Source organism: Corvus brachyrhynchos, unplaced genomic scaffold (assembly GCF_000691975.1).
Source record: "Corvus brachyrhynchos isolate BGI_N302 unplaced genomic scaffold, ASM69197v1 scaffold106, whole genome shotgun sequence".
Taxonomy (NCBI): domain Eukaryota; kingdom Metazoa; phylum Chordata; class Aves; order Passeriformes; family Corvidae; genus Corvus; species Corvus brachyrhynchos.
The window spans coordinates 1,439,263-1,462,012 of record NW_008238834.1 but is presented as its reverse complement, the minus strand read 5'-3'; the positions used below and the strand labels follow the sequence as shown (position 1 = coordinate 1,462,012).

Genomic DNA, 22,750 nt, shown 5'->3' with positions numbered 1-22,750 from the left:
GAGAGTTTTTATCCCCTTTTTTCTTCTCCTTGGAACTGCAGGCAGTCAGGAGCCAATTCAGACCTGAGCAAAGCTGTGAGGTGTTGTGAGAGCTCCCCCCGGGGCGTGGTGCCAGTGAGCATCACCCCGTGGTGTGCATCACCTCCAGTTCTGCTACCCACGCCAGAGGAGAGGGTGGGGGATGGCAGCTTAACAGCGCTGCTGGCAGAGCTGTGGTGGCTGCCTCTCATCAGTACCAGACCCAGCTCACTAAGTGATACTGCATCTAAATTTACTGATAATTATACACAGAAGATGCGTGGTGACTCCGCTGGCAACCAGCGTGTCAAGTGTGTGCAGAGACAGACAAATGAAAGAAACAAATAAATCCAGAAAACAGTGAATATCACCCTCAAGCACACATTGCCTTGCAGTGGGCTGGCAGATCTGTTTCTACTATTACATTTATTTAAATGCCTACCTTTGAGAAAAGCAACCTTTTCCTACTGAGCAGTGTACAGATCCTGATACAGTGGGAGTCCAGACCGTGGTGGTTCTTTAGGTAATACAGCAGCCGTAATAATAATGCTACTTTCTGAGGAAAAAGACAAGACACAAAGCACGCTCACACATAATGGTAAACTGAATTTATTTCCTTTTGGAAAACAATTCCAGTAATCTCCAGGTTCAGACCGCAGAGTAAACATTAATAACAGTAACATACAGGTTAGTTCAACTGATTCAAGAATTTGGCCATGTGAAATCATTAAGGAAAGTCTTGAACACTCAAAGCTTCAAATGGTATCCAGGAAAAAAATTCTTTGACAAACTACATAACAACTATTGCATATATGGTAATGCTATCTGTCATATCGCAAGGCTTACAAATATATATATGGGCCTTATTCAACTGTGGGTTCCTGCTCTGTGAGAAAGAGTCTCTTCATATTTTTTTGCAAGAATCTTCAGCAATAAAAAATAGTCTTAGATTCATCCGTTTGTATACCAAAAGAGAGATTTCTAGACTGAAGTTTAAACGAAAGGGAGGCCAAACAGAGCTGTAATGGAACATAGCTATTACCTTCTCCCTCCTCCTTGAAAATGACTTGTTTTGTTAAGCTATTTTTTCCCCCTCACACAGTATTATTATTATTTGTATCTTTCTTGAATAGGGCCCAAGTCCACTTGTCTTTATAAGACCATTTTAGTATCAGACAACATAATACATGTGCAACACTTTATATACAGGAAGTCTATCCGGTGCTCAAAAGTTCAAACACATGAACATCCAACAGTTTCGATAATACAAGTTTTATGGTACAATACAATGATTCTGAATAATATACATTAACAATGAAAGTTTCGTGCAAAGAGTAAAATGTGTTCCCTTTTTGTGCCACAAAGAATTCTCTGGAAGAGTCGGGCCTTGCACTAACTGCTGTGCTGGGTCATCGTATGGTTCTGCAACAAAAACAAAAGAAACAACTTAGTCACAGGACAGACATTTCTGTGTGAAAGAAGGATGCAAAAACAATTCTTCCAACATGTCTTGCAAAATGATGGGCTGGAAAAAGAGTTTTTTCGACCCCTCCTTGTTTAAACTAGCCAGAAACAGCATCATTATGGAAGAGAGGCGTTCTCCCCAGCTGTTTCACACCAGTATTCTTTACATGTGCCACAAGAAGGGTCTCCAGGTAAGGTGTGGGCTGACCTGCCCCAGTGAAACTGCAGACCAGGTCAGTAGTTCTGGTGTCTGCTTACACACAGCTCATGGTTTATGCATTGTGAAAATGAGAAGTGCATTTGCCATAAAAGTCTCACGCTAACTGGCGTGTGCTTCCTAGACTGTGGTACTGCTTCAAATGCACTCCTGCAGTAAAACCTATTTCCCCCATATGGTATGGCACAGTTTAGTCTGGTAAGAGGTGCTCTCTGCTAGAGAGGTCAGAGACTGATGAGAAAACAGGAGGGGCTGGCACACGCTGCCCTTTGGTCACCAAAAACCACAGGTATTTTGCCTCAGGTTAAGGCAGTGCCTTATGTGTAGTAACACAGCACAGACTTTGGAGTCTTAAATTCTCCTTTCCTGTACAAGTAATCACCAAATCAAGTAGCAAACACCAGTTTCACCCTCTTTCCTACCAGCCCTCAAATGGAATTGACCACTTTCAGAAAGATGCTAATGTGCTGCCTGTACTGGCTCAGATCCTTCACAAGCATTGACGTAAGAGCAAGGGACCAAGCCAATACATCTTAAATTTTCAACAATGTACACTGGATCCACAGATTACCAGAAAATGTCTGTGAATACTGCTTCTCAGACAACAGGGCAGCCACTGATTAGTGATGAATTTTCCCCTTAGTTTTCGGGGCCAGATTTGGGCCAGTGACCCAGAGGGCAGGGGTGTCACATCCCATGATTTGCTCCCAGCACATCCAGACCCTTCACTCCATTTTATTAAGTTAATCTGTCTTTAAACCTCTTTGGACTAACGCACTTTAGGATGAACCTGTTCCCAAAAGACAGTCATCATTTACAACAAAGTGAACATCTACTGAACCATACCCTCCAGAGCCACCCATGAAAGGGCACATGAAAACAGCCACGGTGAAATGAATGTGAAACACAGCGTGACTGCAGACCAGTCTGAGAATCCTCTCTCCCGTCCTCCTTTGCTCTCCCTAAACTCTGCACGCACACAAATAATAGTTCATGGGACATTTGGCAAGGAAAGGATCTTACAGTAAGACTGAGGAATTTTTAATGTAGTGCCATTCTCAAGATTAAAGGAAAATGACCCAGTGACACTCAAAGATGCAGTTTCCAGATGTGAATACAAAATGATTTAATGCTGATGGCAGGAGTTCCAGACTGTCCAAGGCCAAAAAAATATGCTCCACCACTTGATTTCATCTAGTTCCTCATCCTTCCCATAAAATAATTTTAAAATGCTGTAAAGCCGTAACAATAGATGCAGCCAAAAATGTTGGCTGGTCACAGGTAATGGGCTTTGACTTTAAAGCACAAAAGCAAGGAAATTAAGAGTTAAGCCTGACAGCCAGTCCTTTTGTCATCCTGTTGTGTCCATTTATTGCAGCACTTACAGCATAGCACCACAGGCTTATTAGAGACCCTGCAGTACCTAGAAACAACAGGACAAGTTAAATATGGGGTGGCAGCCTGAATTCTGATTTTCTTCTCTGCTTCTGAGCAGGTGAAGTAATATACCAATCGTTACATTGCACACAGATATTTGGGGGGGGTCTTTTGTTTCTAGTCTACTGAGAGAAAGCACGTCAGTCATGCCCATTTTTTATTTCTTTTCACTAAGTGAAAAATGCATAATCAGTATGAAGCTGGATGAACAGCTGCATATGAAGCAGTCAAAAGGTGTTTTAGGATTGCAGCCGTAACTCTCGCTGCAATGACATTTTTGATTAAAAAGTTAAAATGCCCAAATATGAAGGAAACAAAATAAAACACAGCATAAGGATTGACTTGCCCCAGCTCTCAGTGTCCCTGACTCCTGTGCCCTGGCGCAAAATGAGATTCTCTGGAGATAATGAAGAAATAATAGAAAAAACCAAGCAAGTGCTGCAGAGAAGAATGAGACAGGGCAGGATAGGAACATGAGGAAATGCTTTGAACAGCTTAGGCCTTAAAAAGGGAACTATACTGTTGTAAACAGTCAAAACAAAACACTGTTTCCAAAGTAATTAAGGCTCCCCAAATGTGAGGGACTAGGGAGAAATACCTATTTGGCTAAGTTGCAAAAAAATACAAAGTGGAAGCGCTTCAGGAACATAACATAGACAAGACAAGCAGGCAAAGGATGGGAGGAGAGAGATAAGAAAAGGAAGAGAATTCTGTAATCCCACAGAGAGCCATATTCCACTCTACCAAACGCCATCTATTGGAGACCCCATGTCTAAGTGACTGAAAATTGCAAACATTAATCCCAGTTATGAACAGTTGTTGTTTTTATGAGGGGTGTTGTGTTTAAAAATTTAGGGCAAAAATTCTCCTCTATTTCCCACGCAGCAGATCTCGACTCCGATAGTCTCTCTGCCTCGTGTGCAGCGAGCTCCTGCCTCCCCGGCAGTGGGAGATCAGGCAGGCGGGGAAAGCAGAATTTGGAGCTCCCGCCGGCAGGGACGCGGCAGGGCCATGGGAGCGCGGCACACCCAGGGAGAGCACAATATTACACTTGAGATCCCCTGTGTGGCTCTGTCCTTCACTAAAGACACGCTAGACAAGCCTGAAACACGCCTCCTCCAGAAACTTCAACTACTTTGCCTGAGTTTGGAGCAATTAGTACATCCACTCGCCAAAGAGAAGTCATTTACCGAAGTACAGGAGGTATCATATGCTCCCCTTCTTTGCCTCCCCCAAATCTGATTGTGCATAAGCACATCTGTTTAATTATTCTGTCCTTCACTAAAGACACGCTAGACAAGCCTGAAACACGCCTCCTCCAGAAACTTCAACTACTTTGCCTGAGTTTGGAGCAATTAGTACATCCACTCGCCAAAGAGAAGTCATTTACCGAAGTACAGGAGGTATCATATGCTCCCCTTCTTTGCCTCCCCCAAATCTGATTGTGCATAAGCACATCTGTTTAATTATGTAGTAGTCTCCCTACAAAGCAAAAATGTCGATTTCCTGCTTAGCCATGGAAAGGGGAAAATATTTTTTCTCACTATAATCTTTCCTGGCCTTCAGCAACAGCTGTGTTCCAATTTCCCAGAGCTGGGAGCTCATGAGGAGACACTAGTTTGCAAATACAAATGCAAGCTTTGCATGCACAAAATGGAGGAACAGGGAAGCAGGAGGTGTGTGTGTGTCACTGCATTTGTTATCGTATAGACACAAACCAGGGAAACTCCTACAGCCAAAATTTCTGTGTCTCAGTGTTATCTGGAAAGCAGGTATATTACCTGGGAAAACCTGAACTCAGTATATTTCACAACCAAAATAAACTCTTTAAGTGCATTTGCCCTATTCCTAGAAATAATTATTTTTGATAGCTGAATCCAGAATCCCAACTGTTATGTGACCTCCTATAAAATTACATGCCACCACTTTCCTGGATGAAAATGCTCTGAGATGTCCCTGTTATTAGTGTTAAGGACTTGAAAACATGCAAAGAATTTCAGGATAATACTGCGTGGAAGAATCTCCTTGGCAAACAAATACAGAAAGATTTCTTTGCAGAAAGGCTCAAGACAAAAGAGGTAATAATACTTCTTGTTGTTTGGTGCGCGCCTTTGTGTTTCAGAGGGAACATGAGAAGTAATAGCTAGCAAAAAGTTGCCGCCCACAGCATCAAAATTAACGAAGAAAAAAATACCCACAGATAGCCACAGACTCAGTAGCCCATTAGAATCCTTAATGTGAACTGCAGTTGCATTCAATTTAAATGGGACTTTTGTGTTTTATGACCAGATGAAGCAAGACATGGCTGTACCTGACAAACAGCGCAAAGAGGGTACACATGAAGAGGTATAAAGATGAAATGTAGGTGCATTATTTCAACAGATGGTAACAGTACCACAGCAGCATGTTATTTTTTTCCTTAGTTCAAGAACACAAACATGAGAAATCAATCATCACTGATTAAGTAATTATGGTACCCTACATGTTATCACTTATCTGGAATCCTTTATCTGTGTACATTACAGACCATCTTGTAGTTTTTTGCATTCAAAAAAATAAAAATGCACCCCACCACACTGCAATCCAGCTCCAGGTTGTAAAACAGAACTCTACATTACTATCAACCTTTAAGCGCTACAATTTACTTTTTTTTTAACAAAAGCAATTGGTTTCCAACAGGCTGGATAATAAGTCTTTTGACCTGCATTCTTCTTTGACCCATTAAGGTCACCCCTGTGCTCGGGCATATAGCTGACTTAGGAAATGCCTGCAAGTCCTGCATTTCATCTCCTGCCCACTCAAAATAAAGCTTTCTTTAAATGTGTCTGTACGGGTCCCCGAAGACCAGGGAGGCATCCCTGTAGTGGGCAATGGAGGGACAGAAGCTTCTGCCTTTATTAATGAATGCAGACCATTATGAGTCTGGCTGGCTCCTGCACTGTTCCCAGAAGCATATACTGTACGTGACTTAAAATGCTAGAATATTGACACAAAGCGAGCTGGGCACCCCTAAGGAAAATTACTCCTTGGATATAATGTAGGCTCGTAACAGCTATTAGAGTACAAAATAAAACCCTCCGGGATCAAACTGACATATACCGCATTCTACCTACTCCTCAAACATTAGAAGAATTTCTTTGTGAAGGCATTCTCAAGGACAGCATTAAACTGACTTTTGTAGCAATCTGCAACAGCTTTTTGGCTTACAGCTTTTAGTACTAAATCTCTAGTTTGAATCAATATAAGTACTATATCTACCACATTAATCAATACATTTGGTTCAATACCCGTTCTATTAAATTATACTTTCTAATCAAGATTTTCTGCTTCTCTTCCCTTCTTTTTTATTCCAACTTCTTATCCTGTACCACGCTTTTCAAACTGTCTGCAGCTAAGAAGAGGATGTTGGATTTTCCAGAACCAAAGGGGAAGAAAGAAAGGCTCGTGGGAAGGCAAGCCTAGCAAAACCTAGCACAGGATCAACATGCTTTCCAGAACTTCGGTCTGGTGCATTATTACATAACTGGTTGTCATGACCTCTCACAGAGCAGAAAGCTCTGTACTGGACACAGTTGGAATACTGTACCATGTGGAAAGGAGAGGGAGGAGGGAAGAGGAGTATTAAGTGGTAACACCAAAACCAAATAACTGAAACTTTTTCAGACTAAACTATAAAAAAGGTATCACAAAGGATTAGTTTTCACACTGTTTCTTCAGATTTGTGCTGCTTCAGTATTGCAGCACAGAGTTCCTTGTCAAGGCCCCATTATATTGCTGAAGGATTCTTTCCTGGTAAACTGTAATATGATTATACCCAAGGATTGAATCGATGAGTTACTTAGATTTGTGTGATACTAAGATTAAATACAAACTATAAATTAGCATGTAAAAATACATTATTTAGTCCAGGTCTTTGGGAATATGTGAAACCCTGGGATAGAAGATGTCTCCAGCAATCTGAGTGATGTACGCAGTTGCAGTAAATGACTTTTCCACACCTGTGTTAGATTTGGTGGAATGTGGCTGTTCTTCATAAGCAGAGAATGTGAAATGCAGTGTCAAAATGATAAACATGCATATTGCAGGCATGCAGTGCATTTGCCACTGTCTTACAGATCAAAACCACTGCACTCGTGTCCCTTGCTTACAGTCAGCTTCTCTTTTTCCTTTCTCCATATAATCACTGTGAACCTGCAGAAAAACTGTTGCATTTTCTTTTGACATTTAACATCATCTCACTCAGCTCACAATAGTGTCTTATAATACTTTCTAGGTGACACTATGTCACCATTAAACAAAAAGGTGAAATAGCATAATAAAAGAGAAGAACAAGAATTCATAGAATTTAAAGACAGAAAAGACCCATTAGGGCGTTTTCTCCACCCATCTTGCCAGTGTTGGATTATTGCCTATAGTGTAATTTCAAGTGTTTTGCCCAGTCCAATTTTAATTAGAGCTTCCAATGCTCCTCTTGGGAGGCTATTTCACAGCTTCACAGACCTCAGGGTTAGTATTTTTTTCCTGATGTTCATCCCAGGAGAGGAAGAGACTCAGCCAACCCCAAATCAGACATGAAACCAAATCTGCATGCTCAGGAGCTGGTTTCAGTAGAATATCTGGGCCATTTTGAAGCATCTGAAAGCAGTAAACTTACTTTCAATGCCCCAACACATTACAGCCCTGGCTGCACTGCTGCTGCAAGCAATTAAGAATATTCAGTGTGGATTTCTAAGGCTCAGTTGCTGTGTGAGTAAAAATGTAGTATAGGTGGGATTTGGGTTCCAATACTAAGGGTAATGACTTCCATAGTGCAGTCCACCAAATGAATTAATTGAAGGTTAGGGACATATCCAGGTTCATTCTATGACTCTATAATCCTTAATTGTACTGACAGAGCATCTATGAACGCTAAGATTGTAAACATTTCTGTCTTTTTCACATATGTGAAATACAAAAAGAGCAACTTCAGTTGAAGCTGATTAACAAATGAGCGATTATTTCCCCTCTCAGGCCCCACCCTTCCTTTCATAAAACACTAACTACAAGAAATTAATTACTGTATCTGAAATGTTGGAACTAACAAATGTTTCTGATGTGCTTCACCCCAGGAATTACAATGCTTCTGACACGAATATATTTCAATGGTCACACTTACGCTGAGTGAATGAGGGAGCTAGAACAGAGATAATGTCTAATAGTTTTTCATAGGTGAAAAGTAGGAGGCTGAATGGATACTTTGGAGTTCTGGAGAGAACAGAAAAAATCCAAGCAAAGTGTCCCTGCCACCAGCATCTCCAGTACTGCAGTGCAGCTGGCAGAGCAGGAGGAGCAACAATGAATTTATAAATACACTAAAGTAGGCATGGAGTTTCATCCAGGCCAAGTTTGCTCAGCAGCACAGACCTAACACAATACAGTCTCTGAAACTTCAGATTCCCAAAGAAATTGATCTGAACTAAACCAGAGCTATTTCCACAACAAAAAAAGGGGCCAAATCCCAAGAGAATCTGTGTTCCCATAAATACCATTTATGTGTGGTGAGTTGATGTTTACCAGCCTTTGAGAATCAGGCCTGTTCTCAGACAAGATGGCCAATTAAGTGGTCATCTTAGGACATGACTGACCACTGTTGACAATGATAATTTAGGAAAGTCTACACTGAACTGCAGTCATTCATATAAATTAATTCACCTAAGCTATGTGATTTGATATTATGTTAATGTTTCTGAAATAGCATGACTGCTAATCAGATTTTACTCTTTATCATATTTATGTAAAACTCTCAGTATTCTGGTTCTTCTACTCAGCACTGCCAGCTGGGCCAGAGAAAAACTACCTTTAAAAAAGATCTCAAATTGGAGAGCATGTTCTCAGGGATGCAAACTGAAAATTAAAACCAAACCCAAACCAAACCAAAACCCCTGATACCTATTTTTCTTCAGAGACTTCCAGTAAGTCACTAGTAAAATGTCAATGATTCCTTTTGGATTCATTACTATATGCGAGTACATATATCACAGATTTGTTGTATGGAAAAGAATGACATATATTCCTGGGTACAGCAAATAAGACTTTCATCATTGTCACCAGAAGAGAACAGACACAAACACAGATGCCTGTTCACCATCCTTGCACCTTCCTCATTATGAGCATTGGCAGGGGGCTCCCAGCTAAGCCTCTGACATAAATCAGAGTAGCTTGAACGCTGTTTTAACCTATGGTGCCAGGCAATCGCCTCCCATAAGCCTCCCTCACTCTGTCTGCTGTTCATTGAAATGCAGTGAAACTTGCCACAATGTCTTCCATTTCAGGCAAGGTGTGCCTGGCTGCGTGGGAAAGGTGTGTGCACTACCCCATCAAAGAGAAGGTGATGGAGAGAGGGGGGCAATGGTCAGGGCATGTTCACAACAATTCTTCAAAAAGGGGCTGTACTGATAATCAGGATCCAGGTCTAAGTCTTTTCTGTAGAAAAACAAGGCTTTTGTGATATTGCAAATGTTTGAAATTAATATACAAGCATTCTTCCCCAATAAGAAAATTGTTCATTAAGTGGGAATAAAAGCTTGAACAAAAAAGGCAGAAGGAGGCACTTCCGAGAAATATATCGAAAGTCTTATTACTTTAGAATATGGTTATGGTTACCCTGGTATAAATTAAGGAAAGCTCCAGTGAAATCAAGGGAGTTTCAAGATAGGAACAAGCAAGAATAGAGCCAGGCCTTTAGGGTTTAAAACAAAGTGAATATTGCTCATATACTGATCGATTCTTGCACACCCTCTGCAGAGGGCACAGCCAGAAGTCTCTTCACCCTGTCAGACACAGCAAGCAGAACCCAAAGCTGAACTAATACAGATCTGTCTGCAGCTATAGTACAACAGAGTAACAGGGGACAACAAGCGTTGATAGGCAATACTGCCTAATAAGATATTCAGGGATTAAGTCAGTGTTTTACAAGACACATGTGTTCATGGGCTAGTTATTGCTCTGCTTTATTTTTTTTTTTTCTTTATGTTTAATTTATCATGCTGGTGCTTTCTAAACTACAACATCTGTAAACAAGTTTAAGTTTGACCGACCTCCCATTTTACATCCACAGGCAGCATTTCTACTTTGTGCTCTGATTTCAGATACCTTAAAGACAAATAAATCTGTGGGGGAGAGAGAGGTAACAAACCTAAACAACAAAAACAAACCCCTTTGTCTGACAATATGTGTTCATCTTACGTGAATACAAATTTGCCTGGCTGTGAGTGAGAAACTGGCTCCTGGAACTGGAGCTATGCTATGCACAGATTCCTTTATAGGTCAAACCCAATTAAACAAACTACTACTAAATATTTAACAGCTCAGTGCAGTAATTAGTGACAAATAATGGAAGCTTAAACTGATAATTGCACAGAAATGTCCTGTTGGAAACATTACATGTTTCTTACTCCTCCTCTTTCTCTCATACTCAATGAATCCTGATCCTTTTCAAGGATTTTAAACTGACAAATGAATCTGGATTTTATGCATACCTATTTGGTCTGCAATGAAGTTTTCTATGACTTGCAAAAAGGAACTTTCCAAGGGGAATTTTTCTTCTGAAATTTCCATTTTAGTTTCTCTGCTTTTAAGCAGAATAACTGCTAAAACATGAATTGATTTCAAATCTTCAACCAACCTGCCGGTCCAGAATTTAAGCTCCTGTCCATAGGACTCAAAAGGTCACCCAATTAAAATGGGGAAGCACACAGAGCTGTGATTTATATGCAAAGGGCAACCTTTAAAACAATGATACTTTCCAGTTTTCCACAGGTGCGCATACAAGAACCCCTTGGACAAAATTACAAGTGAAATTACATGTTTCTTGATAGAGTCTGAAAGAAAAGTGCTGTAACTTGTCTGCACTCCTATTATGCAGACAGACACATCCCACACTTGCATCGATCGCTGAGTTCACCTCCCTACCTCCTGACATAAGGCTGGGTATTGTGCTTACCAGGTGACATGGGGACAGCCTGGAATCTGGATTCCCCACACATTGCCAGGTGGTGCGTGGGGCCTTGTACAACAGCACTCAGCACACTGGAGGGTATGGATCAGCCCGAGATTAACTCACAGTGACCAACAACATTTTCACTCAGGTGAAAGCAAACCCTGAACAAGCCCAGTTTTAAAATTGACAAACCTGCCTGTCGCATGTGGAAATCATATTTGGAAGTCATTCATCTAGCAAGCATACATGCATCCAGTTAAGAGAATGTAGAAGTGGATGGGAGTGTATTTTGGATCCCGAAATCAGGAATGTAAATGAAAATTTTCCCCTTGTCCATGGCATTTCAGTTTTAGACTGTGTAGGATAGAAAAGGAAAAGCTATGGTGCTCTGCTAGCTCTCCTCCTCTTCTAAATGCTTCAAACTCTGTTGCACATTGGTGCATCTTTTTCTTTCAAGACAGTTTGCAAGGAAAGCCAGATTGAGCATATTTGATGGTAACAGCCAAGGATTTCTGAGCTGATAAGCAGAGGCCCCCATGGATTTTGCTCTCTGACTTCCTTCACAACCGGTTACTGTGCCAGACCATCTTGGACGTCTTACAGTCCTTATTCCTACAGCTCTTCAAACAAGGAATAGCAGGAGCTGGGACAGTGCTTATGTGGCAGGCTTGGTGTGTGTGTGAATTACAAATCAACTGCTTGGAAAAGAAACTAAGGACAATTTTTCTCCCTTCATAGCTGGTGGTTAGTTAGAGAGTTTAGAACCCTATGTTGAAACATTTTGTTCTTAGAACAACCTCATCTGAGTTCCCCCCTTTTCAGTCCAAGAAACTCCATGTTTTATAGATGACTTTTAGAGAGACCAGAATGCTATTTTGTCCTTTATAATAAAGTCATTACTTCTCTAATTTTTGTGAAGACACACACTGTAAATCAATAAATCTGGAGCATTTACTAACATGTGGTACCAGGACAATAAAATTTCATGTTTGTCATTGTGGTTGTTGGTTGTAAAATGCAGAAGTTTGGATTCTCTATTGTCTTCTGTTTTCTGGTTTTTTGTTTTGTTTTGGTTTTTTTTTTTCATTTGCATTTGTGTAAAAGAAGTGTGAAATGTGACCACAGCTAAATGGGAGGAATTTTACTTTCACTTTCTCCTGTTTACAGAACCTAAAAAAGGGGGAAGGCAGTGAAGTCCAATTCCTACAATTTATTACTCCTCCCCCAAACAAGAAGTATCACACAAAGAAGCATCCTTTTATGCCTTTTTCCTTCCTCCCTGAGATAGATGAAGTATCCTCCTACCAAATGTCATTCTCTGAGGTTGGTCATTCTGTTTCCTGTCAGACAGCTGGCCAGTGACATGTTGCAAGTCAGACGTGTCATTAGATCCTGCCTTGACCCTGTCCTGACAGTCAAAGAAATGCCCCACCCCTCAACTCTTTCTTTGGCTTGTGATGCTGTGGTACTGCTGTTTCCTTGGCTATCTCCTGCTAGGGGATCCAGCCTCCTGCAGCTGCTGCTTTCACCCCTCGTTGCCCATTAGGACTGTTTTTAGTGTGGCAATCTTTGGATTGAGTGAAAAGAATCACATTTATGAGGAAAATAACTAGAGACAACACTCATTTGCTGTCTACATTTAGTGCCAAGGTATCTGAAACAGAACTTTAATTCCTGTACAAAAAGATGTGCTGTAGCTATGGTGAGGCTAATCTATAACCCAGACGATCTTATATAATTTGTTACTCCAAGTTAATTTTAATTCATCAAAATAAAACCCACCTAATAAAAATAACCCTTTAAAGTAAAGTATTAGCTTGAACCCAGAAAAAAAAAAAAGCAGAATCTTCGCAATTGGAGGGCAATTCATCATACCGTAGCACACACTTATATAAATTCAAAATTTAGCTATAAACAAGTACCCACAGCAATAGTGCCATGCATAAAGGGGCAGGCAACAGGAGGCCTGCTTTCTAATAAGCCCTCAAAGGAACCTGCCACACAGAAGTGGCACTTATTCTAATTTAAAGCTCTCACAGTTACTTTACCATGGCAAAATTTATAAACTAATAACTTTAGTAAACAGACTGGCACTCCAAACAAAACCCACACAACAGTTCAGGCCCACTGAGAAAACAGCTTTCTTAGAAAGGTACTGTCTTCAACAGTGAGATATAACATTTGTTTGTGGGCTACTCTTACAGTCCCTGACGTTCAGTAACAATTCTGCACCACTCCATTACATCTGTACTGTCACTTCACTGTGGTCTGGAGTCTATTGTCCCCACAAATCTTTTCAGCATCCTAAGGCGTATTACACACCTGTATATTTGTGCCCTGGTCAGCTCAAACAAAGAAATACATCTGGATTTGAAAGAGCCTACTCTGGGTCTATGACCTCCCTTAAAGTGTGATTAAATAGTCAGGGCAATCTGCTATCAAATTGTCAGTTTAAAAACATATTTAATATTTGCAATTAAAGCTTATGTTCTTTCTCATCTCTATTAGTTTTGATTCTCAGTAACTGTTAAAAATTAAAAAAATTATACTCTTCTTCATTTATATACATGAAGAAAAAAGAAAATCAGAAAGCAATAATAAGGGCTAAGCAGGAAATCTCTGTAATACATGCAGCACAATATTGGATTTTTTTTTGTTATGTCCTAAAACCACATCACTTTGTATGAAGTTCCTTTTCAAATCAAAGTGATACTAAAGTAAAACAACTGCAGGCAAAATTTCTAAGAGACAATGCATTTTGTGTCAGAACGCTCATCACTTTCAGGCTGACCTGTCAAAGTATCTTGGGAAACATCGTAAAAAGACAAATCTGCGAGTTCGTAAGAAACTTTGAATGATAAGAACTATGTGTTCCTCAGAAACCATGGAATGGTTTGCAGCGTTAGCTGAGCTGTACTGAGGCCTACAGCAGATGTTCACCCCTTCCTACTGCTTCTAGGCACACCTGCTCAGACTGTGCTCCTAAGAGCATTGAGAGGGAGCCAGCATTAAGAAGCTTTTACAGAAGAAAGCAAAGAAATAAAAAGTTTGTGCTTAGATGAGTGATGTGGAATTGAAAGATCACAATTTAGTACTATACACAGACACCTGCTGTCAGCAATAGAGCTATGTCATAAATTTGATATGGGTGAAGTTAGCAAGACAACATTTTTGGACCTTGATAGGCAATTTCTGTCACCTGCATTTTCAGAAGATTCACAGCACCTTGCAGAATCCACCCCTGCACCGAACCCACTTCCTTGGGCGGCCCAGTATGGTCTCAAGAAGCCTCTTTTGAGGCATTAGGAATTAATATTTTGGCCACAGGGCTTGCTTTTCCAGAAACAAATACATTGTCAAGACAATCTACAATCTCACCAGGGAGTAATTTCTAAGGGTTTTTGAAATACCTCTTTTCACAGATATATTTCTCTATTAAGTTCTGCACAAGAGTCCGACATCTGTAGAGACTTACAATTCTCTGCTAAATTGTGTGCATTTTCAGATTAATTCCTACATGTTCACTGAATATTATTGTAAATCCATGCAGCCTAAACATTCGAATCGTGGGCTACCATAGTCCTCAGTGCATTTTAAAGCATTCCTAACACTGCCCGAACTTATGCCAGCTCATAATAGCCCCATGGGATTGTTATACCAATTAAAAACCCCTGGAATTCATCGGAGTCTGAGACATGCCTGTGAGGACCAAAAGGGAGTGATAGAGACCCAGCTTGCAAAAGAAACAGGATTTGCTGCGTACTGAGGGAATCCTTGGCTGTCTGACTAAGGTACCTTTTATACTGGCAGGGGATGCAAATTGGAGCCTGAGGATCTGCACTTTCATTTTCAAAGCTCTTTGCAAACATCAACCACTTCACCTTCACACCATTGCTTCAAGGGAAGTAAATATGTACAGTTCCAGCATCTTCTGTTTTCTGAAGGTGCAAAGAAGCATAGGGCATTTTTACAGTCTCTGTTCAGGAACAAAAGGGAGCTTTTGACAACCTTTTCCTTTGTGGGCAAATGAGTTTCTCAAGGCCACGGAGGGAACTGATGGCAGAACAGGGTTTTCTGGAGAGATCCTGCTATTCAGCCTGGTACTGAGTCCACCCTGCCTACCCTGCAACACACCAAAGCAACTTGCAGAATTCCAGCCGTACGCTGCTTCACTGTAGAGGACAGATTACTGCATGTCACCCTCCATAATCTCTCCTGTAAGAGGAATTCTACATGCTTCCCGGGGACCTCCCCCTTTGCTTCCCCCTCAGATGGTGGCAAGGTTAGAGACAAGTTGTTTTCTCAAGGCTGAGATTAAAAATGGCTCTGTGTTTTGCTAAACATTCCTCTGAAGCATGGGCAGTGTGCGTGTGTGAGTGTGCCTGAAAAGGACCCCAATGAAAGGAAGGAATGAGAGATGCTAAACAATGCTGTGCAAAGTTGCAGACTGTTCGGCTACAGGCCAGAAAATGAATCCAATTTTTCATTCTGTCATTATAAATATTTCAGTGCAAATGGTACTGATTTTCTGCAACTGTGGTTAAGCAAAGGGCCTCCGAGTGAATATTTAAGGGGGAAAAAAAAGAGAGAAGAAGAAAAAGAGGGAAGAGGAAAAAAAGAAAAATAAGAGGGAGGGGGAAAATTAAGGTTAGCGACCAATTAATTTCAAACTTTCAGTGTGAAAGATTCTGGGAAAAATTCTACAGTGATGCAGTGTGTGACTCGAAGGAGGGAAAAAAACATTTACTCTGCTCTTCTTCTGACAGTTTCTCATAAAATATCTGCAGTCCATCTATCTTTTAGTACTCCAGGCTCCTCTGGAGAGCAGAAAATAGTAGTTTAAAGCTCACTTCAGTGCCAGTCTGCGGGAGATTGCTTTCCACAGGACCCCTGCTGATGGAGGCCTAGGGGAAGAGGCCCAGGAGTTATTCAATCAGTCCAAGGCTCTGGGGCGGCCGGGGCTCCTTTGAGGGCTGATTATAAAGCTGCCCTCCTGTTGCCTGCCTCTGAACAGAACGAAATGAGCAGCCTCTTGCTGAGCAGATTCTGCAAGAAGGAATTTCACCTGTCATGGAGTTTGTCAGAATTTCAAGATTTATCTTGGTGCAAAATTAATAAAATACCAACCAGGATTTCAGCCTGACTACTCAGCTGTGTCATCTCAAAGTGATCTTTCACCTAAGAAAACCTGGACACAGAGCTACTGAAGTCATTCTTGCCCTACTTTTGCTCAGGAGCTTTGGTGGATGCTACAACTGAATAATAAAATGATTAGAGGTGGATTTCCTGACAATTACACCCAACGTCAAGTGCTGGGTGGGTGCTACCGTCCTAACGCGTGACCTTCCACCTTACTTCTGTGGTTACTAAATCTCCCTGGAATAAGCTAGAAATCTGAAATAGAAAAAGATCATTTCTGCAGTTTATAACCTAGCAGGTCCCTTATGGCAGCACATCTGTTAAGTTCATACACTGGTATTCCAGGTCTGGATTTGATTTATAAGTTTTAAAGGAATACAAACAACAGGCTACATGAGATTACATCCAGTGAAACACTGCAAATTAATATTGCCGTGGCAGTCAAGTACATGGTCTTTTAACCATATTCTGAGTTTAATATTGTGGTAAAGTGCCAGGTTGATAAAGCATCATCTAAATCTCTGTGAGCTGAGTGCAATTCTTTCGAAGCTAGACAGTCTCACCAGTCTTCTGACAGTGCCTTACAGCAATAATAATAATAAAAAATCTTCATACTCTACCTGCTTAGTTAAGACTGTACTAGCTTATAGCACTTGGTCACATGAATTTTAAGTCTCGGCTAGCAAAGAAGCAACTAACTTGGAGCCTGCAAGAGAGCTTTTCAGCTAAAAATGTAGATCAACTTGTAGAAAATAAAATTCAGCTGATGGGTAAATAAATATTATTCAATTTACAATGCCGTTGGTTCAGATCTTGACATGGAGAAACAGAGATCCACTGTACCAAGAAACAGTAAAATATGCCCAGATTGGGAAGAAAGATGCATTTGCCATCAACAGCTCTTACCCTGAACTGTGACAATTTCTCTGTACTGTTCAAAGCTGTTTGCTGTTTGAAGCAACAAATCTACCTTTCTGTCTATTTGCTCCCCAGCATTTTCTAACAAGAGCTTAAAACAAATGGTAACATATCCTTTACCTGCCTCCTCACCCTTAAATGACAATTCAACATTAATAGACATCATAAAACCGCCTTCACCAGGCACTGGTAGTCTGACAGTTTTAACACCAAGAGATCTCACAGTAAAGGGGGAGAGAGAAAGCACGCAAGTGAATGCACAGATGGTGGGAGGGGACACAGGGTGCTCTCAGCAGGTTACAGTAGAGATGCATTAACTCCACAGAGGGATAAGGGCTTCCCACCAGTACAGTCATGAATTATAACTGAGCATGGGAGTGAGTTCTTAGTGCCTGTCTCACAGCAAATATACTGTTCCATTTTCCTGCACAATCACCTTTCACCTTTACAAATGCAAAGCAAAGCAAAATGCACCACTAATATTTAACAATATCAGAGGTTCTTTATCTTACACAGCACACATCTACACACAGGAAGTGTGGGGGGAGGCAGAGTATTCACTGACACAGAGTGTCCCCGAGCAAACTCACACACCCATGATCTGTGACTGTGCCTAGCGATTCTCCCGCAAAATGAGACTATAACAACACAGAAAAACAACTAAAGCCGCATGTAGGAACGTGTGTAGCTCAGCAGTATTGGTTCGTGAGAACTGAATCATCTCTTTCTCTCTTCCTTTGTTAACAGGGTGGAGGACACTCAATTTCAGCTTTGAACACAAAGGAAGCTCAACTTAAAAAAAAAAATCACAAGAGCCTGCAAAAATCCACTCTTTTCCCATCCAAAATGTTTCAGGCTCGGTTTGATCAAAGCATGGTGAAACCAATCCCAATAACAGGTAGAAAAGCTAAACCTAAAAGCTGTTCTTTCTGCTTGGGGGATATACATGTTTTTTTGCAACATACACTTCCAGTTGTGTAGCCATTCTGCACCAGAGTCTTTTCACTCATGTTTACATTGGAGACGCCCAAAGATGCTCTCACCCTGCCCCCAACAGAAAAAAAATTAAAAGGCAAAAACAATGTAAAAAAAAAGAAAAAGAAAAAAGGGGAAAAAAAAGCTACCACTTTTGAGCCAAGTTTGCTGTTTACTGGAGTGTCTCTTTATGAATCACTGACCACACCTTGTTTTCCCAAACTATCTGCACCTCCTCCCTAGGGGAATTCATCCCCTCCCAACTTTCCTCCTACTCAATGAACCTATCAATGGAGAAAACTTGTTATTTTTGGCAGCTGAAAATTTGACCAGTTTTAAAGGATTCATATACCATGCCTTTCACTTTCGTTTAAATCCTCAGTGTTCCTGTTCTAAATGACAGCATGGCAAGCATTGCTTTTAAGCAGTATTCATCTTGCCTACCACATCTCAGCCTTTCACAGACGGCTGCTCTCTCTCCAACAATGGAGCCTTACTCCTTAATAGCTTGAGGGCAGAGACTCTCACTAGCTGTAGACTTGCTGCAAATATCACAATAAAGGACACAAATGTGAATTTCTCGTAAAATACGGGTTGGCTCTGGAGGTACCTTGCTTTAGAAAACTCTGTCAAGAGCAAGCAATATATCTTTCTCCAAAATGCACAGCAGCCACACAGCTGAAAGAGCTTTTCCAAATGATCTAACATGTCAATGGAATCAGGATGCTTGTGAATTTTACACTTTTCTCCACTTTAGGTCTCTGATCGATATTTTAGCTTCTTTCACACTTAATATACTCAATGCTTGTTTGGCAGCATGTCTTGTGGAATTTAAAAAAAAAAAAAAAAAATCCCTGCAGCTTGAGGAGGTGCTCTGTGGTGGAAGAAGGTAGGGTTTGAACTACAGATTTTACAAGCTAGGAGTTTTGCTGGTACCAAACCCCTGTACCTATGCTTTGGTACAAAGCATGGAGGGGTGAGGATCTGGGAGCAAAGACAACCTTGTGCCAGTGCTGCAGAGGGAAGAGGGGGCAGACCTTGAGCTGCAAACTTCCAGTGATAACTGTGTGCCATCGCTCGTTGGGAAATGACAGGACCAGTGGAGAGTGGAGCCAGGATTAAGGAGCTTATTCATGGAGATGGAGTGAGGGGGGCCAGCAGTGGGGTAGGGGGAAGGGAAATCAGATTCGCAGAACTGGCCATGAAGCTCCTCAATACACCATAGCTGGATGCTTCATAAAGTCACACTGATGGCAGTCCCGGAGATGGCCATCTGTTGTCAGCTCTGGGCCAGATGAAAGATAATATAATGGCAGCTACTGGTAGCTAACAGCAGGGCAGTTGTAGGAAGGAATGCGTCCTAGAATGAAGAAGTGGTGCTTCCTGTTTAGCACAGAAAATCAGTCATCGATATCAACTACATTAGCAAGAAATTAATGGATGGACAATTAAGAGAACTGAGCTGATCTACCAGGGAAAATATTCATATGCAAACAGAGTGCTTATTTCTTCTGCTTACTCCAGGTGTATGTGCCAACTGATCTGACTAATGGCAAGGTGCAGGCTGAAACATTCAGGGCACAGATGATAAAACCTCATTTTCTGCAAAGGGCAGAATTCCATTTCTAATGATTATCTGTGGGTCAGGGAATACATTTACTGCTTTCCCTGCCCTCAGTCTATGTATGACAGGACTCCCTGATGTTCACTGAGGTTTCCATAAGGACTGAGGGTAGAAATTGCCCTTTATGTAATAACTGAACTTCCTCTTATTATTACCATGATTTATTTTTACAAGTGCCTTATCATTATTATCAGCATCACTCAGAAGAAATAATGTTTGCCTTCCCAAGCACTATTATTTCTATCTTGTTTCTTTCTTTGTCCCATAATCTCCTTTCTGCTTCTCTTCTACTCCTCTGCTTTTTGTTCCCTTATTCTTCTGCCTTTCTTTGCCTTTTCCTTTCTGCAGCAACTTTTGATTTGCTTCTTTAGGCTGAAATCTCACACACCTCATTGTTCCATTTGCTAAAAAAAATCAGAAATTATGATTTTAATGTTGACATGTAACATCATGGATACGTTTCAGAGTCAACACTTGGTGCTTTCAGACTGGAGATGATGAATGTTATTTAACATTTTTGTATGTCATAAGGATTACAAACTGCACTTCATTACCTGATATTGCAGAATCTATTTAATACAGACCATATGAGTCAATTTGGAGAAGAGATGCATGAGATTTATTTTAATAGGTACTTTTCTTTTACAAAAAGAATCCTGCCATACAAGAGTATAAACAGGAAGAAGTTGGCAAAATGGGGACATATATTCAAGCACACACACTTTTGGGTATGACTCTATCCCCTAGAAGGAGAAGGAATATAAATTTTTGCTAATTTTTGAATAGGTACTTCATGAGTGTCACTCAGTACTTAGGACAGTATATTTACTTTTCAGTTCTTCACCATTTTATTGTTCCTTAAGTATGGATTTCTCTTCAAGATTAAAATGTGTATTTAAATGTAATATCCATCACTTAATGGCTATGCTGTCTTTGCCAATTAATTCTGTATTTTCATCAATAATATCACTCAAGCATCTAAAAAAACAAACCCATAATTGTAATTCAATTGTTCCAGAAATTTAAGGAATGTTCTTGCTGGGAATGTATAAGGGATGTTGTGAACATATTGTTTCCAGCTTATTACAGGAAAAAGTGCAGAAAATTTCACAGGCTGACTGTTATGTAGAGTTACACATATATGAAGTATGTGGAGACAAATAAGACACATTAATATTAAGCTCATCTTTGACAAGCACTATTAAGTGCAATCAAAATGGTCCCTGAAAAATTCTGACACTCTTGGCTTGGTGGGCTTTGCAATGTCCTATAAATATTCATGAACTAATGAAGTACCCACAGGGAGTGTTTACATTTGAATAGGCCAATCAAAGGCGGGTGAACTCACAAGCTCCAAACCTGGAAATTTCGTATTTAGAAAAGAATTACTGCATGAAAACCTAATGTGTCCATAATACCCCTCAATCCCCAGGAGGGAAGGGGCAGTGGAAGGAAATTCAAAGTATTTCTTTTTGTATTTAAACTTTGTTTGACATTGAAGCAAAAGACTTGCAGGGGAAACACTTTGAAGGTATGTCCTTAAAGAGCTAATGCATGAGTGCCTCAACTGTGCTCCTCTTGATTGCTTTTCTGAGAAAATTTGCAAAGAAAATAATTCTCCCTTCTAGGGGAAAAAAGTCTCAAATCTCAGGAACACAAGCCTGAATTTTTTAAGTCTTGAAAGACATGGAAAGATACTCAATCGACATACTGGTGCACACGTACCTATCTGAAACAGAATGCACTGTAAGGGCTCAGGAAAAAAAGAACTCAAACTTGCAGTGCATGCAGCTCTGTCTAGTCCCCTAAAACACAAACATTGATTACAATCCTAGTATCTCTGGAACACATATTATTATCGTCATCCTCACTCACAAGATGGAGAGCGTGCATGGCTGTGTGGAGCAAGTAAGTACCTGACCTTACAAATGAATCCAGCTCTCCTGACTCGTAGGCATTTGCTCTGAAAAAAGCAACCTGACTGCCTGCTAAGGACTAGGGCCAACATTAATGAATGTGATGCCTGTATTTAGTCATCAAAAGTGTTTTGTTGAAACTTTAAATGAGGCTATGGCTGCTCAGCACCTATGCTTTTATCAAGGTTCCTAACTTCAGGCATTTATGACCTGTTTTCCTGTTGTACTCAGCACCAGCATCTTGCCCTGGCCTTATCTGCAGCTGAAGGTGCTCACCGTCCTCTCAGAAATAGGCCACTGAGTTTGAAAATGTTGGCCTAAAGCTTCAACTGTTAATTGGATTCCAGGTAGGCTTCTTTTTAAGAAGAGCTGACAAAGTTATTCCCTGCTGGCTCCTGGCCTTTGGGGCCTAAAAAGCCAGCATCTATGTTCCACTCCTCACCCTAAGAGCTTGGGGACCTAGAAATGCCAAAACTAATCTCCAATTTCACTTTAAAAAAATGTTTTGAGGCCTTTTCTTTGTGAAGAAAACATCCTGCAGGTTTGAAAGTTTTGTGCCTGTTTTTGTGTAAAGAGTATAAATTATTCGCAGTCTCCCCCGCTGCCATGGAAGGCTCGCTGTTGGGACCTACATGGTACACAGACTCAACTACTGTGGGGGCCTTGGCAAAACGATCCTACATGGAGGTAGCTGTGCCACTTCTGCTATGGCTGATGCTATTCCTACACCAATCTCTTTCCCAGCTGGCCCCAGAAGGCCTCTGCCACAAGGAGACAACCCCAGCCCAGGTTAATTAGCAGTTTTCTCTAGCTGACCCCCAAATGAGAGAACGTAGTGTTTGAATCCCAGCTCTGCCACTGTCTCCACTAAAGGTCTCAGTCAAGCCTTTAGTTCTTGAAATAGCCTAGAGCTTACTTAGTTCTGTTCCAGCTCAGGTCAAGGGTATTTTAAAGGCTGTTTTAAAATGTTGAGTTTTTGGGAGCATTTTTCAATACTGAGGTCTTTGGAAAGTTTAACCCTTAAAGAAGTGCGGAAGAAACTAGAAGATTAGTTTCAACAGTGC

At 40.8% G+C, this 22,750-nt stretch overlaps 1 protein-coding gene across 8 annotated transcripts in view; it reads right to left on the bottom strand.

The window, feature by feature from the left end:
* Positions 1-609: 609 nt before the first annotated feature.
* ZNF521 (zinc finger protein 521) overlaps positions 610-22,750 on the bottom strand; it is a 230,748-nt gene continuing 208,607 nt past the window's right edge. For all 8 annotated transcript variants that reach the window (XM_017738263.1, XM_017738264.1, XM_017738265.1 and 5 more), the window contains one exon: positions 610-1,440. In XM_017738263.1, coding sequence (XP_017593752.1) covers positions 1,411-1,440 — 30 coding nt within the window. In that variant the 3' untranslated portion in view covers positions 610-1,410. The remainder of the gene's footprint in view (positions 1,441-22,750) is intronic.